Source organism: Acanthisitta chloris, unplaced genomic scaffold, assembly GCF_000695815.1.
Source record: "Acanthisitta chloris isolate BGI_N310 unplaced genomic scaffold, ASM69581v1 scaffold11089, whole genome shotgun sequence".
Lineage (NCBI taxonomy): Eukaryota > Metazoa > Chordata > Aves > Passeriformes > Acanthisittidae > Acanthisitta > Acanthisitta chloris.
The window spans coordinates 141,176-157,659 of NW_008692171.1; the positions used below are offsets into that span (position 1 = coordinate 141,176).

The following is a 16,484-nucleotide window of genomic DNA, read 5'->3' on the forward strand; positions in this document are numbered from 1 at the left end:
TGGCTTGCTTGCAGGCTCTTCTTTAGGCTGTAAGGATTTGAAACAACTTCTATTGGTTAAAGAAGTATCTGTGACACCTGGCTGCAGGCAGCTTCTTGGTGAGGCCATGCTGCTGTGCACCAGGAACACAAAATCAGCAAGGCCAGAAAGAGAAGAATAAGAAGCAGCAATGATCACAATCTGGTATTTAAATAAAGAAGATACTTCTCTGAGAGGGGAAGTTCTGGATTTTCCAAAAACTGTTTTAACTTTTTTGCATTTGCCTCCTCTAGTTCTTTTCAGAGAGCAAGATTTGGAGTGTTTTTTCTCACCAACATCGTTTCAGTATTCTCTTAGCTTCTACAGCAAGCAGGTTGTCCTGCAGTGTTTCCTCCTTTCTGGTGTTTTGTTTTTCTGTACACTTATTTCTGTGGCTAAGAGGAACTCTGAGCTTTTCTTTGCCTCTCAATTATTGCGACCACTTGTAAGTATCTAGTATCAATAAACACATTTCCAAGGTTTGTCTGAGGGTATTTGCTACTTAGGCTGAAGAGGTTAAGCTCAGTTGAATAGATGTATGTCCCCTCAGTTGTGTAAGCACAGTGCAGAATATTTCCTTCAAACTGAATGCCAGAAAGTTTGATAGTTCATAGGTTTCTTTTTTGGTCTTCTCTCTTCCCATAGCAGAAAACAGCAGTCCACGCTGAAGCTGAACCCAAGGCTGAGAGAGCTTATCTCAAAGCACTTGTGTGAGAAGTTTGAGTGATGCTTTTTCACAGATGCAGATGACATGCAAGGCACTCTGCAGTCTGACCACGTGCAGAGTTCTTCAGCTTCCAGGAAGGGAATGAAAAAGACTTTTCTAAACATTAGGACCAGTAGACTTCTGCACTCCTTTTGCTTTATGTCCATGTAATGTCAACATTATCCAGCAAGCAAACTCCCAGTAATGAACTCTGGGTCTCTCCCCATCTGTCTCACTAAATGCCACGTGGAACAAGTACCTTTTCATTTGACAATAAAATCAATGAATGAAATATTAAAGGCTTGAGCTATTATGATGTGCAGAATACATTATGGGAGTTGTTGCATTTCAGTGGACAGCAAGTCTTGCCCTTTCTTCCCATTATCATCAACAGATCTACTTAATGAAACTGGCACCTTCTGCTAGTCTCTCACCTCTTTGCTTTTGGACTTTAAAGACTCTCTGACTCAGGGCTGTGTGGTAAAAGTCTGTACTTTCTGTGTACTGTTGGGTTCACATTTTTCATCTGTTTGTCTCAATTAAAGCCTGACCTGCACTAACTAAATAATTAAACAACAGAGAGGAAGAAGGAGCTTAAGCTGATGTTAATAACACCAGGTTTTATCCTTTTACTCAGCTGAGTCAGCCTTCTTCCGCTTTGCTCACAGGTTCTTCAGAAGAACAGGAATCACTCAGTACTAAGCTAATTAACAGGGAAGAAAGGGAAATGTCAGTGTTGAGGTGGACTTGTGTTAAACATCCTAAAACCTGAAGAACTGAAGAATGAGAGGGGTTTATTGCTTTTTCCAAGCCTTAGTAGATCCTCCATCAGGGCTATTAACTACTTTGTTGTCATGGTAGTAAAATGTGTCATACATGTAGTAAACAGCCATAAACTAAGAAAGTAAACTAACACTTGCTAGCAGTCCGTAAGACATACTGTACTATTTAATCTTGGAGCTCAAGGTACTGAGTTCAAATTGAGCTCAAGGTGGCTTCATAATTTTATCATTGTGCCAATCTTGACTCCATAGTATTGGACAGGGTTATTACATGCTGGCAGAACTGAGTCAATGCTATATATGATTTCAAGTTGAATTTACAAGTAGACACATTTTCAGCAAGAGAACATCTCAACCACTTTACCCTGTAAATCCAGATGTCTCCAGGGTATGGGCTAAAAGACAGAGAAGGACATAGAGAAAGAATGGCTGTGTTCAGATATAAGAGCAATTTTCTGCACGTTTATTAGGTATTTGCTGGGCTCCATCTCTTGCTGACAAAATAATTTGCAACACTGTCAGGATAAAATTTTCCATTCTGTTCTCCAGGTTGTTCTTTTCTTCTTACATCCACATCCACTGTTTGTCCTGACCGTAGAATCATGCCCTAGTTAGAGACACTGCAGCTCAACAAAGAGGTGACCCATCTGTGATTGCACAGCTGGTCAACATAAGAACAAGGAACAGGTCCCAAGCCTCTCAAGCTCATCACTAAAGCATGAGGCTTCTGGTACAGCCATGGTTTTGTAGTATCAGGCAGAAGCCTTCTTCTGTAGGCTCAAGACGAAAATCAGCAGATTGTTGTTTGGTATCAGAGCTCTACCATAATTCCTGATACAGGTTTAATTGTGCTTAATCATTAGGTGTGAATAAATGTTTGCTGTGTCATCTTACCATCTGATACTCCTGATGCATAAATAATTCTTAGCGGTAATGTTTGTGAGCTCTAACCTGTCTTGAAGCCCATAATTAAAAGGATAAAGTGAGCTGTTTACACAAACCAATTGTCAGTATAGTAAGTGCCATTAATAGCATTGGCAAGAAGTGCTAGGCAGGTAGCAGCATCTTCCTGCAATCTGTGTCTCCTGAAGAGGCAACTCCTGGATTTTCATCTGGAAACATTCCAAAGGGAAATGCAGAGCTTGTTTATTTATTTTTTTTAACAGAACTGAACCCAACAAAGGGGAAAAATAATGTCAACATCATTGGATTTCAACACCACATAGAATAACCTGGCAACCTTTTTCACATTTAAGTGGATGGCTACAGCCCTTTTCTATTAAATAGAGCCCTTTTTCATTTCTGTTTTGGGTTGGGATTTTTTTTACTTGTCGCCAGAAAACTAATCCTTTTCATTTTGTCCATGTTGGGTTTGGGTTTTTTCTGCCACTGCTCCTACATTCTAGGGTTTCTCTGATTCTCAGAAAAGTACTCATGATACATGCCTCCTGATTTCTTGCTTGCAAACATTCCTGGTGTGTCCATCAAGTTCAAAAATTTGCTCCTTCTAGATAAAAAGAAAGGGCATTTAAAATCTTGCTGCTTATATATGATAAATAACCAGAAGTAGGAAGTAGGAAGCAATGCACAGTTTCCATGAACAGCTCTCACTTTCTATCTCTAATTCATTGCTAATAGACAAGTTTGCTATTCCAACTATCTCAAACAACGATCACTGAAACCTGATGAAGTGTAGTGAAGCAGTGGTGTTGTCCAGCTTTACAGAGCAAAAATGAAGACCAAACTGCTTCTAACCTCTGTTACCTGGGGTGAATCTGAATTAAGATTGTGCAGTTAACAGGGACAGCTTAAGGTTTACATTCCTACAGCTGAAATATGCACCTCTCAAGTGGAAAGTGATGAGACATACCTGGAGTCCCAAGGGATATACCCAAAGTAAATCTATGGCAGGGCAGAATGCAGCATTCAGGGATGCCGCAAGGCAAAACTCAGCCATTACTGGATCCAGTGAGCTGACAACTGCTTGGAAGGCTAGCTGAGTGGGAATTTCTAAATGATTACTGACAGTGACAGTTTAGGCACGAGGCTACCATAAAGGACTGTGTCTCTCATATCTAAACTCAGTGCTCTGGGTCTCACCAGTGTTGACACCTGTTCATAGTTGACAGCCCCTCTCCCTGGTGACCTTGGAAATGTTGCTCCATCATTGTATGTCTCAATTTCTCCTGCTGTAAGGAGGTCTCTCCTTAGTAAAGTGCTACTAGTGGAAGCCATTGCATAAGAGATTTGTTGATTAGAAATTCCAACCTGCTGCTTGGCTCCTCATTACTGAGATGTGGTTCAGAGATGGGTTTTGTGCCAACAAAAATGTGCATATCGGGACCTTATCCTCGTTATAAAATTTGAGCACTTATTACAGGCAGAGTCATGGAGAGTTACCTTCATGCTCTTCTCATGCTCCTCCAAGACAGTTTTGTTGCATTATCTTTGGCAGCAAAAAAGAAAGCATTTCTTGTTCAGTGAAAATGTATTCCTTCACAGCACAAACTCAGGCCATGGTTTTATTAGTTTGTGTGTTCCTGAAACTCTGGGACCTCTCTCTCAGACCAGTGCTTGAATATTAGAAGTAGTGGATTTGAATTGACTTTGTTCACACAGATATCTTGCTAATTTCAGAGAAAAAAAGTTTTTTATTTTATAAGGGTGTGGGGATTTATATTGAATGAATTAAAAATGAGACAGTGATAAGGAAAAAGCACTGTTGTTGCACACAATCTTTACACTGCCAGTGGTGTGAATAAGAAAGAGGTGTGTAGTCACAACAGTGAGTGTGTCTTGCTGACTTCTGCAGCCTGGTTAGAAGAGAATACTTACCAGCTAGAAAGGGTTCATGTCAAGTCTTCTATTACTGTTAAATAGATGTCACTTCTACTGCTGGGACAATTTGTGCTGTAAGCAGCAATATAAAAACTGAGGTGAGGAAGGACTGGCTCAGCAGCACATGAAGCTGGTATGGGCATCTCTTCTGGTCTAGCTTACAAATTGCACAACCATTTCATCAGTCAGCTCATTATTCCACAGACTCTATGCTAGAGCACATTTCATGACAACAGAGTGATGAGATCCCCTCGCAGTCGTCTCTTCTTGAGGCTGAACAGGCCCAATTCTCTCAGCCTATCCTTGTAGGATGCCAGGTAGAAAAGAAACAAAAACTTCTGTGCATGTCCAAATCATAATATCTTTGAATTCTTCCTAAGTTTCTGGCAGCACAGGAGCCCTGGTGTCATGGGCACACGAAGTCTAACCATTGTCATAGAAAACTTCTGAAAGTTTTGATCCAAAGGGAAAGATTTTTTCTACACTGTCTCTCTTGGGCTCAGATGCTGAGAATCCATTTTTCTGAAATTCTGCAGATGAAAGTACTGAAAATATTAATGATAGATTTACTGGCTTTGCTGTGGTTTGCTGGACTCCTCACTGTCCTCTCAATTTTTCTAACAAGCTCCTTGGAGGACACTAGAAGATGCGTGGAAACGCAATATATTTTCTTCTTTTGATTGATTTAATTCTTTCATCTTTCCTTATGAAGATGAATCACAGATTTAGCTCTTTACCCCAACCTTTCTCAGTCCAGTTCTGTATACTTCATCCCCTTGATCACCTTTTATGTATGCCTTTTGAATCCTCCCTCATACCACACACAAAACACTTGTCACATTTCTCTCTGTACAGACTCTTGATGAGTTACTCTTCTTCTCCAGTCTCAGTTGCTGTAACTTCTTTTGCCCTTGTCACATCACCACTCTGAGTACATCCAGAAGTCAGCTGATACCATTGCTTTACATCCTTGTCTCAACATTGCCAGAGTCTTCCTTTATTCCTTACACTAGCTCCTTTTTTTCTTCACTGAGTCAACCTGACTCATCTTGACTTTCCTTGCCCTTGATGTACTGTATTTACCTTCCTTTCTTATCAGGTATTCACTGCCTGTATCCTTTCTTCTTCTCCTGGTACCAGTGTGCTATCCAGCATGGTGCTCCTGTGGAGCCATCCCCTCCTCTTCTGAGATGGTCCTGCAGTACCTTCAGTGAGCTACTCTTTGGCCTCCTTCTCATCTAAGCTGCTCCTTAATAACTGTCCATGCAGTTTCTCTCCATGAGTGGTTAGTCCACTAAGAGGAACTAATGGGTGTTGGGAAACAGCAACATACTTATTGCAAATGAGATATCAAATTAAAAATTTTGACTTTGTGTGGGTGACATTTTCCCCTGAAACTTGGCATTTCCACATGTAAAAGAGAAGTTCTTCACAGCAGAGACTGCCTTTTCCTATACCTCCCTATATATATTTACACGCACATATCTGGACATACTTATGCATGTACGTTTGTATAGACATGTGAATAAGTACATACAAATCTCATGCATGTCTCTGTTCTGTGTATGCACACCTGTGAAATAAATACACAGTAGAGGTGAAAGTATTCAATGTATCCTGTACTGTAGTGGCATAGAAGAAGATGTCATACTCTGTTTCTGGGGATAGGTGCACTCACAGACAAGATTTCATGTGTGTATTTTACACTGGATTCATGGTAAAATTTCTAAAAAATTTATACAATCAAAGAATGTAAGGGTTGGAATGGACCTTACAGATCATCTAGTCCCACCCCCCTGCCATGGGCAGGGACACCTTCTCACCAGACCGGGTTGATCAAGGCATCATCCAGCCTGGCCTTGAACACTGCCAGGGTTGGGGCAGCCACAGCCTCCCTGGGCAACCTGTGCCAGCGTCTCACCACCCTCCCAGGAAAAAAACCTTTTTCTACTATCTAACCTAAACTTCCCCTCCTTCAGTTTGAACCCACTACCCCTTGTCCTGTCACTGCCGTACCTTACCCAGAGTCCCTCTCCAGCTCCTTGTAGGCCCTTCAGATCTTGAAAAGTTGCTCTGAGGTCTCCATGCAGTCTTCTCTTCTCCAGCCCCAACTCCCTCAGCCTGTCTTCACAGGGGAGATGCCCCAGTCCTCTTAGCAACTTCGTGGCCTCCTCTGGACTTGCTCCAACAGTTCCATGTCCTTCTTATGTTGAGGACAGCATAACTGCATGCAGTATTGCAGGTGGGGGTCTCACGAGAGTAGAGTAGAGGGGAAGAATCAGAGGAAAGAATAGAGTAAAGCACTGAGAGTTTTTGTGCTTGAAATGTGTTTTCAGAGGTAAGTCAGGGCATTTGTTGCATGAGAAGACAGTGTCTGTCTTAGGAATGAGAGAGAACATGGCAGTAGAAGAGAGGAATGAGCTTGGGAGCAGGAAGAAACATGAACTGATGTAGACAGGGCAGGAATTGCGAAGGGCAGCAATGGTGCAGGTGAAAAGCTTGAACTTGACAGTGTTCTGGACAGGTGGATGAGAGATGTGGCAGGAGCAGTGAAAGATTTTAGGAGCCACATATTTTGTATGAACCAATGTATGATCAGGGACAGGAAGGCCATCAAGAAAGGGTGAGACTCCCAGGCAAGACTTAACGTGAAGTGCAACGCATTCAGTTGGTATCAGTCAGTGTAAGTACACTAATTTCATTGAAGTCATGCAGATTTATACTAACTCAGAATGTGGCTTCACACATTTCAGAAAGGAAAGGTGTTTAAAGGCTAAATGAAAAGAAATCAGCAGAAGCAGAAAAGAGGGAAAGGGCATTAATCTAAGATTTTAACTCTGAATTGTGCAAAAAATAACCCTGCACCAGTATAGATTCAACTAGTCCTGACTGTGTACCGAAAGGGATCTTTCCTGTGATATCAGCTCACCCTTTGGCCATCAGAAGGTGGCACCCCAGCCCCTTTCTCCCCCTCTAATATGCCTTTTTATTTTCCCCTTTCTGGAAACAGTCTGATGTCCCGAGAGCCACAGAAAATTCAACTCACACAAAGCATTTGCTGTGGGTCAATTGCTCTTACTGTGATTGAACTGGAGACATGTAAAAGCCACTGCAGGTTCAAAATAATTTTTAAAAAAAAGCTTTCACTAAAGAAGCTGTTCAAAGTAGTTGTAATAACTATAATTTTTTACTGCTATTTTTATTGTTTGCAATAACGAAATACCTCAGGGCAAGAGCTAAGGTTAAGGTCCTTTTTACCATAGACTGTACAGAATACAGTATTCTCTAAAACTGGGAAAAAAATCAGGACACAATAGGAAAATATTGTTCACAGGCCAAATGAAACTAGCAGATACCAGACTCAACATAAATAAAAGCTGATACTTCTTCAAATGTGTCATGTGCTATGAGTCACTGGAAGCCAGAGGACCACTATTACGAAGTGCCACCATACAGCTGCACTGTGGTGCTCCATATTGCACAGCTGCTGCTCCCTGCTGCTGGAGACACAATACCATGCTGGATGGAGCTTCAGCCTGGCCACATGCTGCTGCTCTTATGCTTTCAGTAGAAACTAGCACACAGTTGCTACCTCAGAGGGCTTGCATCTGCAATACGTGAGACAGGCAAAATGGAAGAGGGGTAAAATGTTATTCTTATACCCGTTTTTATTAAGGGAGAATCGAGCAAGGGGCTGTTCTGTGACCTGATCCAAGAAATCAGTTTCACAACTGGAAGCTGGGAGCTAAGATCTGGAGTCCCCTTCAATGCCTGAATTCCCCACCGTGAGCCACCAGAAATCTGCCAAGTGAAAACAGAATCAAAGGCATTGAGTTGTCAGGTTCAGAAGTATCTGTTTTCCCATGGAAACCTCTTCCCAGCAACAGCTAAGCTTTTGCAAGGAGACGAGCACTTCTCATCGTGCGAGAGCTGTCGGAGCTGTTCCGTGCAAAACGCTGTAGCTGCAGCTGCCTTCTGGAGTAGTCTGGTACCACAGCCAGGCAACATACAGCCCTGTTCCTAGCAATCCAGCTGTAATTCTGTCTGCTCAATAATTTTTCACTGTGGAAATGCCAGAATCATAGCCTTGTTTTCTGTTGTCTGGCTGTTAGTGGTGATGTATGAAGAAGTAAGAAAGACAGCTTAATTTTCATAAGCTAACTTGTGCCTGGAGTAACGGAGAGTAAGAGGAGTGTACTTAATCATAACTGCAGGGCCAGAACAGAAAATGATAGAGCTTTTGCTGTTAGTTATGGTATCTTATTCTAATAACTCTTACGAAGAAGAAACAGCAGCTCAGAATGCTGAGCCATTCGAATTCATTATGGCAACCACCGTATTCTCCTCTGCTGGAAGAATAACTCACATAACTCTTTTATGCTTGGCTTTTCCAAAATGCTGTGGTGGGAAGGAACTTTAGTCTTTCACCCCAGAAAATCTGAATTCAGATTGAGGTATGATCAGAGGTGAAATGAACCTGGTGATAGTGTCCCTAGAGCTGGAGGCACCTTGCAGGGAAGGCATGAAAAGCAGCAGAGGAATAGGTTGGGGCTGTTGGATGCTCAGAGAGCTGTGAGCAAGAACAGCATTCATTGTGCCTGCTCCACACCATGCATTGCTTTGGCCACTGCCTCGTGTCTATAACTTCATAAAGCATTTGTAAAAGTAGATAACTAGATCAAATGACTCAGATACACTGGACAGATATTCTCACAATGATTCATTAATATAAAAAAATGGTTGAAGTTTTGAGTGACCAATTTACTTGGTCAAAATTGGAAGAACAAAACATGATTTTCTTTTGTTTGAACTTTTAGATACTTAGAATAACATGGTAGATATGATATATATTATGCATCTGTATTATGTATCACGTTGTTTTATATTCTTTAAAATGAGGAGGGTTGTACAGCTTTAGATGTGGTTATTTTGATATCTTCAGATCAAAATGCTTGGGGAATTTCTTCCAGAAGATATTTTCTTTTTTCCTGTGCTGGTTGAGAATGAAAACAGTTTTTGGCTACATTAATATTTGCTATGCAGCTGCAGTTCTGGTTTCCCAATTACTTCTGCCATAAGTCAAGATCCTAGAGACAAATCAAAGGGAAATAAATACATATTCTTCTTTGGCTGAACCAGCCTAGAGAAAACAGAAATATAACCAGAGAAGATACAAAGCACATCTTCATAATTTCCTCCAAGGTGGCTTGGGAGACAAACCATCATATCTGCCTGGTAGGACCTTATGCACCCGTAAGAGTTACAACAGCCTGACAAGTTGCATGATGTTCTACCTTAGGACGGTAGGCTAACTTGTGCACATTCCCAGGCCACTGCAAGAGCAAACTAAAGAGTGTTGGCTGACACATCCTGCTTCATAACAACCTAAAAGGACATGTACAGGCAGTTATTCCAGCTCAGTTGATACACAATAAGTCACATTATCTGATACATATATCTAAGCCCTCAAGCTTACATGATGTTAATTTCTGCCTTCATCCATGTCCTGTATGAAACCTCAAGGAATACTGGTGAGAGCAGGATTTGTTCTGGTGTCTTCAAAAATCAAAGGATAAAGGGGAAAGAAATTATACAGCTGCAATAAATAAATGCAAACATAATTTCCTGAGCCTTTTCAGTTTATCTTGGCATGAGAAATAATAACTGAGAAATAAGTACCAGGGCTACCTTATCAGAAGTGAGATTTTGGACTGGCAAGTGGGAAAGGAAAACCATTAACAAACAGCAAGGTTTGTTCATTTTTTATTAGTCATCAGTTTAAAGGCTGAACCCTGTGGCACGTTGGGAAATTCATGGGGCTAACATAATGAAAGCAGATTGATGCTGCATGGTAAGGAAGTTCAGTACCTGCTTCTTGCAAATGGAATTCTAACATTTCTTTTGATGTTACCAATCCTATCCTGAGAAGGATCTGTGTACTGCTGAGTTGTGAAATGTGCTGGGCAGGAGCACTCTCTTTCTACCAGCTGTGCCAATCCATTCCAGCCTAGCTGCACCTGCATTTTTTATTGGTTCTTTTTCTCATCTTTACTAACCATATTAGTTTCTTATTTTGATTTATTCTACCTCAACCATAAGGGAGTGGATCTAAAAAACAGGCAGATTTCCAGCATGGAGTCAACAAGTGTTAGTTTAAATTGTGTCTCTCAGGCTCTTTCTGCCTAAGACCAGTTGAGATCCTTTCACATTTCCTCCCAATATAAGGCTTGTGTGTCTCATGTACTGTCTAGTGTGTTCCATGTATCTCACAGGCTGAGAGATACTATAGTTTGTATGAACAAATCATTGGTTGCTTAGGATACCTTTGCCTCTAATTTGTAATTTCCTTCATTCACTTGTGCATTGCACTCTGTTAATATTACCAGTTTTCAGTAGCATCAATGGGATGATAAATGTGTGGTGGTCTTTTATATGATCCTTTTGTTCTCCCCCAGATTTTCCACCTTCTTTAAAAAATTACTTAAGGAGTATAATGTGAAAAATTAAATCTATATATAATATATAATGTATAATGGAAAAGGAGCGACATCATTAGAAAATTAGGTCTGCTGAGGAGTGACATGTTGTCATTAGGATAGAGTAGGATGATCCTGAAGTGGTGTGGAGCAGACTTGGTAATCTTTCAAGGTTATTTTTAGATTGATTTCCGTTCCCTCCCTGAATGCTTTCGGAGTGTTCTAATTTATTTGTTATCAGCATTGGCCACTCACTGCTGCTCACACTCTCTGAAACAGCGTTGGAGATACATGTGGGGGTTACTGATGTTCCACCGAATTACAGAGACCACAGGAGAGTATCACAATCACCTTTCAAGCCAATTATAAAATTGAACTAATCACTTCTGTCTTTATGTGTTGCTTCTAAGCCCAACTTTGTGTTGGGCCAGACTGAAATTTTAGTAATACATCATTGGTCCAACATAAACAACACATAATGATCATTTAACGCTTTCAGTGCACTGGTCTGACCATGCACCCACTTTCCTGAGCATCGCTGGGATTTGAACATGGGCCTTCAAAGTGTGATGCTTAATTGCTTTCTTAAAAGGCTGCAAAAGAATTTCCAATACCAGTCTCAGTGCCCTCTGTCAAAACACTATTCCCTTTCCTTTCTCTTATTAGATCCTAATGTAGTTTTTCCCCTTCCCTTCCTCCTCTGTCACCAGAGCATTCTTTCAATCACTTCTCTTATTTACATTTTACACAGCACATTTCAGGATAGATAATTAAGTCCTTATCTATACAAACATTCACTTTTCAGTTTATTTTTAAGCAGTGCAAACCTTCTAGACACATTTGATTTTAAAACACGTTTTACCCTAGCTGAAGCCAGCTGCTAATCAATGTAAGCTAAACTGAAATAAATCTGAAATCATAATTTCTATGCAGCATTCCACACAGATTACCTAAACGGCTTTTGAATTACTCTCTTAAATTAGAGCAGTGCAACTTTCTTATGTAGGTAAGCCCTTAGAATCCATTATTTTTTCTGAACAAACTGAGATTTCCTTTGTGAGTGAGAAAAAAAAAATCCCTGAAACTAATACGGAGGTGCATGGGAAGAGAATAATTTGTTATACTGAGCCTTGTTCTTCAATTATATTATCTCCACCAGAGTATGAACAGATCTTCATATTAGATGATCATTTTACCAACACTTCTCACTAGGAGGATTCTCCATCATTGTATTGCAAAATCTAGCAGCATTCAGATTTGTCTGGGTGATATATTTCTGTCAGCATGACAAAGGTTCCCACAGTGTTTAATTACTCAGACTAGCCAGGGGAGAAGGAATGAAATGAGCCGTGCTGAAGTTGCTGTGCCAGACTCGCTGTCTGTTACATAAGCAGCTTCTTCCAAATGCATGAAAGGAAGGCAGCACCCAAACTTCTGCCTTCTCTTTCCACTGGTTGTCCCTCTCTAGGTTTCTTGTTTGATTTCCATTGATTGTCCATCTTTTGTCTCATGATCTTCTTGCAATTTGCTCATTTCCAGGGCAGCAAGTTCTTGGCTTAGTGGAGAACCAGAGTGATTGGTATTTGGGCAACCTTTGGAAGAATCATCGGCCTTGGCCAGCACTTGGGAGGGGCTACAACACAGGTAGGACTGAGGATTTTCTTTTAATTAAGTGTGCAATCATTCTCCTGGTATCGAGAGTGTGGTAATTTGCACCTCCCTTCCTAATCTACAGATAAATTTGTCTTTTAAACAGTTAAAGTGCTGCAATGTCCTGCATTTTGAAGTTCCCAGTCTTCTCTACATGATGTTAGGAAATATTGTGTGGCATCTTTGGGGGAAAACCAGAACTTTTCAGCAATCTGACACATCCTCAGCACATTTCCTACAATATTTCTGTCCATGATGATGTGTATGTAGCCGAGCAGGAGGGAATAAATAGGAAATGAGACTCATTTTCTGTAGAGAGGTAAATGGTATCACAGAATGTCAGCCCAATAAAGATACAACTCCTGCAGGACAGCAACAGGGTCATAATTGTCCTAATAAAATGCAGGCTACTGACCATCAATTTCTGCTGGCATAAGAAAGGAATAAAGGCACTAGATTGGAGAATTTATTAGGTTACAAGAGACAGGTCTTCCCACTGATTTGTGTATGGTATGTGAGAAAACATACCAGGTGCATAAAGAATACACGCGTATATCTAAATCATTTTGATGCTTGGCTTTCCATGCTGATGCAGGGAGTTAGGTTCCCTCTCTATTTGTAATAAAAGGACAGAACAGATGGTGAAGCTTCCATTTGGAACAGATGAGACCATTTAAATATCCCGGCACTATCAGGAAATTATTCACCATAATAATGGTTTTGCCTCTCAGAAATGTATTGGATTGAATTAAACAGATTAACTAGAAGAAGGATTGAACAAGTTGTGGTTGGGTCATCTATATTTCTCCATTCCTTTGTATATTTGTGGGGATCCAACTAGTTTTTGTGAATTTGTATTTCAGTCTCTGCAAAGTTTCTCTGTTCTGTGAAAATATTCAAAAGAATAACAGAACACAGATGGATGTGGATACAAGACTTTGGCAGAAGAAGTTTGTTTCCTGGTTCTTCATTTGCCAGAATTGCAAATATAAAGGCTAGGTCTGCCCACTCCTGTTCCCCAGCCCACAAAAAGCATGAGACAGAGCTAAGTTTCATGGGTTTATCCTGAAACCTGAAAGCTTATGTTAAACACTACTAAACTTGTTGATGTCAATTCTGTTCACTGTTATACCACAAAGCAGTATCTTTTGTTCTGCTCAGAGATGACCACCTGTTACAGTTACCTCCTTTCTGCTGCACTTTTGCTTTCTCCTTTCTGCCTTTTTAATGCTGGCAGAGAGAAATGGCACAACCACATAACATTAGAATAACCTAGAAATGTATGATAAGTAGTATCTAAAATGCAATTGTGTTTAAAAATGCTGTAAGGCTTTAATTTATATTGTCTTAACTTACTGTTCCAAATGGTTTATAGGGATACCGAATGTCAGTATAGCACAGAATTCTTCCACTGAAAGCAAAAATAATTGCAGTCCTTCACATACATTGCATCTGTTAATTCTTATAGCAATACAAACCTACCAGGACATGAATGATCCCATAATCCTGCCCATGATTTTAGTCTCCTCACCATTTCTTTCTTCACACATCACTGTAGTTAGAAAAACATTTTTAGGAAGAAAACCAGAAGGTAGATAATGTATGGAAGATTGACAAGTGATCATAAGAAGTGGAATGCTGTTTTTTCAAGTACACGGAACAAGAGGTCCCTGAGTGAAACAGTGCAACCTCTGAGAAGTAGAAGATGATGTTATTGACAGAATCAGCACCCTTTACTATAATTTTCTTAATTGAATTCATTGTTTGCCTCAGTAACCTAGCGGAGATTGGATAAATTTCTCAAGGAAGATGAAATATCAGGTGAAACTGAAGCTTGTTTGGTGTGTTCAGTCAATTAATAATTGACACTGAATGCAACACTGTGGCCAAGGAGGATTCAGAAAACCAGACGTGGTTGGGCACAGAGAAGAGAGGCCATATCTCTAGGCAAAACATTCGTGAAAGACAGTGGACCAGGAAAGGGAAGACACAGAAATTCAGGTGCCTAGAGCTGTACTTAGGAACAGTAAAAGGGTCTCCAAAACCCTGAAACTTTAAGGAGCTAAAGAAAGCTGGATCAGGGGGAAGCTCTTAGGCAGACTTTGCTTTTGCACTTGGGAGAGTGTTTACTACAAACCGAGGATACAATCCTGTTGAAAGGAATTTTCATGTGAGCCCCTTCAGCCAGACCTCACGCTGGCAGATTTGATGCAGAAGCACCCCTCAAAGTCAAAATTCTTTCACTGCTTCCTCCCAGTTTCTGTTTCACTCTTACCTTTCTATATTTGAGCCACTGTGGACAGCATATAGTTTGGGAGAGTCCCAGAAGGCAGATACATTAAAGGCAAAGGTGTGTTTGTTCCTTCACGGCTAGTTCTTTAAACCAGTAAGCATGTGTGTTCTCCTGTTCCTCTGTGCCCAGGCCAAATCTCCTGACAGCTAATACAGGTTTTCAAGGGAAGATTTTATTTGGTTGTTTTTCATCCTTCTTCTTTATTTGCACAGGCAGGTAATCCAAGTTATACTTTAGTCCATGATAATATAATTGTAGGAAAACCAGACCAAACTCAAGTCGGTTCAGTGACAATTTAATTAGTGCTTAATATGTTCTTAGTAAGAACCATTCTTTATTTGCCATAATATTCTCTCCCTCAAGCCATTTTAAGTACAATTCCTTCTGTACCACAGGGTTACCTAGGTTTTTCTGTACCTCACTCCTTTTCTATATCATCTACTCCATGTGGCTTGGCTGCACTGAGTTTGACTCTTACAGATTCCTCATACATTAGTTAAAGCACACTTTTCTTGCTGCATAACCTAAATTATCTTTCACTGACTAAACTGTGCTTTTGAAAGTATGGCCTGAGACACACTAGGATTTTTCTCTTTATAGATATTAAACTGACAGCTCCAGAATTGCACTGTAGCGTTTGATGTTCATTTCTGGAGTAACAGTCATCTTAGTCCTCAGAAAAGTATCTTGTCAAAGAAATTCTAAACCTAAAAGCTTTTAGTACTTCGTCTGCCTTATACTTTCCATCATGGTGGAGAACAGTTTTAAAAAGCAGTTTCTGGTGACTGTTACGACTTCAGGCCACTTCCTCAGCTGCTGAGAATCAGCCCTGGCTTCGGCTTTAGTGCAACAGTGCCAACCACCTCAGTTGAGAATGGACTCCATGCCTGTCAAATGGAACTTTAGGATGAATCTGTGTCTGTAATTTGGGTTCCAGGGTAACATTTCTAAAACTTTGGTCCAGGGGATTTCAGACTTCTAGTCTACAGAAGACCATCCTGAGGATTTGAGGCTCATCTAAAATACACTGCCACAGTGCAACTACCAGATACTGTAAGGAGGTGTCTCAACAGCTTGAGCTGAGGATTCATACTCCCACACTGAGAAATGTGACATTACCAGATTTGTGGATTGAGAACAGAAGGCAATGGCTAGCACCTAACGATTACTAGGCTGCATGTGTACCATGCCTTATTACTCCCATGTTTGTAATGACTGGAAGGATGCTAGAATGATTCTCTTTCCTTTGTTTCCCTGAAAAAAGGACCTATGGAAGCATATGTTCCATCATTTTTGCATAATATTTAACAACTTTAAATGGTAAAAAAAAAAGCACACAGCAGACTTTATATGAAATTAGTCTTGATCACATCTTGTGCTTCTTCATGGTCATAGAATCATAGAATCACAGAATTTGAGGGTTGGAATGGACCTTACAGATCATCTAGTCCCAAACCCCTGCCCTGGGCAGGGGCACCTCCTCACTAGATCAGGTTGCTCAAGGCCTCATCCAGCCTGGCCTTGAACACCATCAGGGTCAGGGCAGACACCACATCCCTGAGCAACCTATGCCAGTGTCTCACCACCCTCACAGGAAAAAAACTTTTTCTCACATCCAACCTAGACTTCCCCTCCTTCAGTTTGAATCCATTACCCCTTGCCCTATCATTGCAGTTTCTAACACCGAGTCCCTCTCCAGCTCCCTTTTAGGCCCTTCAGAT

At 40.7% G+C, this 16,484-nt stretch overlaps 1 protein-coding gene across 1 annotated transcript in view; it reads left to right on the plus strand.

The window, feature by feature from the left end:
- Nucleotides 1-12,464, plus strand: part of LOC103809702 (glycosyltransferase-like protein LARGE1) — a gene marked incomplete at its 3' end in the record, with an annotated part of 139,196 nt that extends 126,732 nt beyond the window's left edge. Inside the window, exon 6 of the mRNA XM_009082559.1 lies at nt 12,360-12,464. Within this exon, the coding sequence (XP_009080807.1) occupies nt 12,360-12,464 (105 nt within the window). The remainder of the gene's footprint in view (nt 1-12,359) is intronic.
- Nucleotides 12,465-16,484: the final 4,020 nt, after the last annotated feature.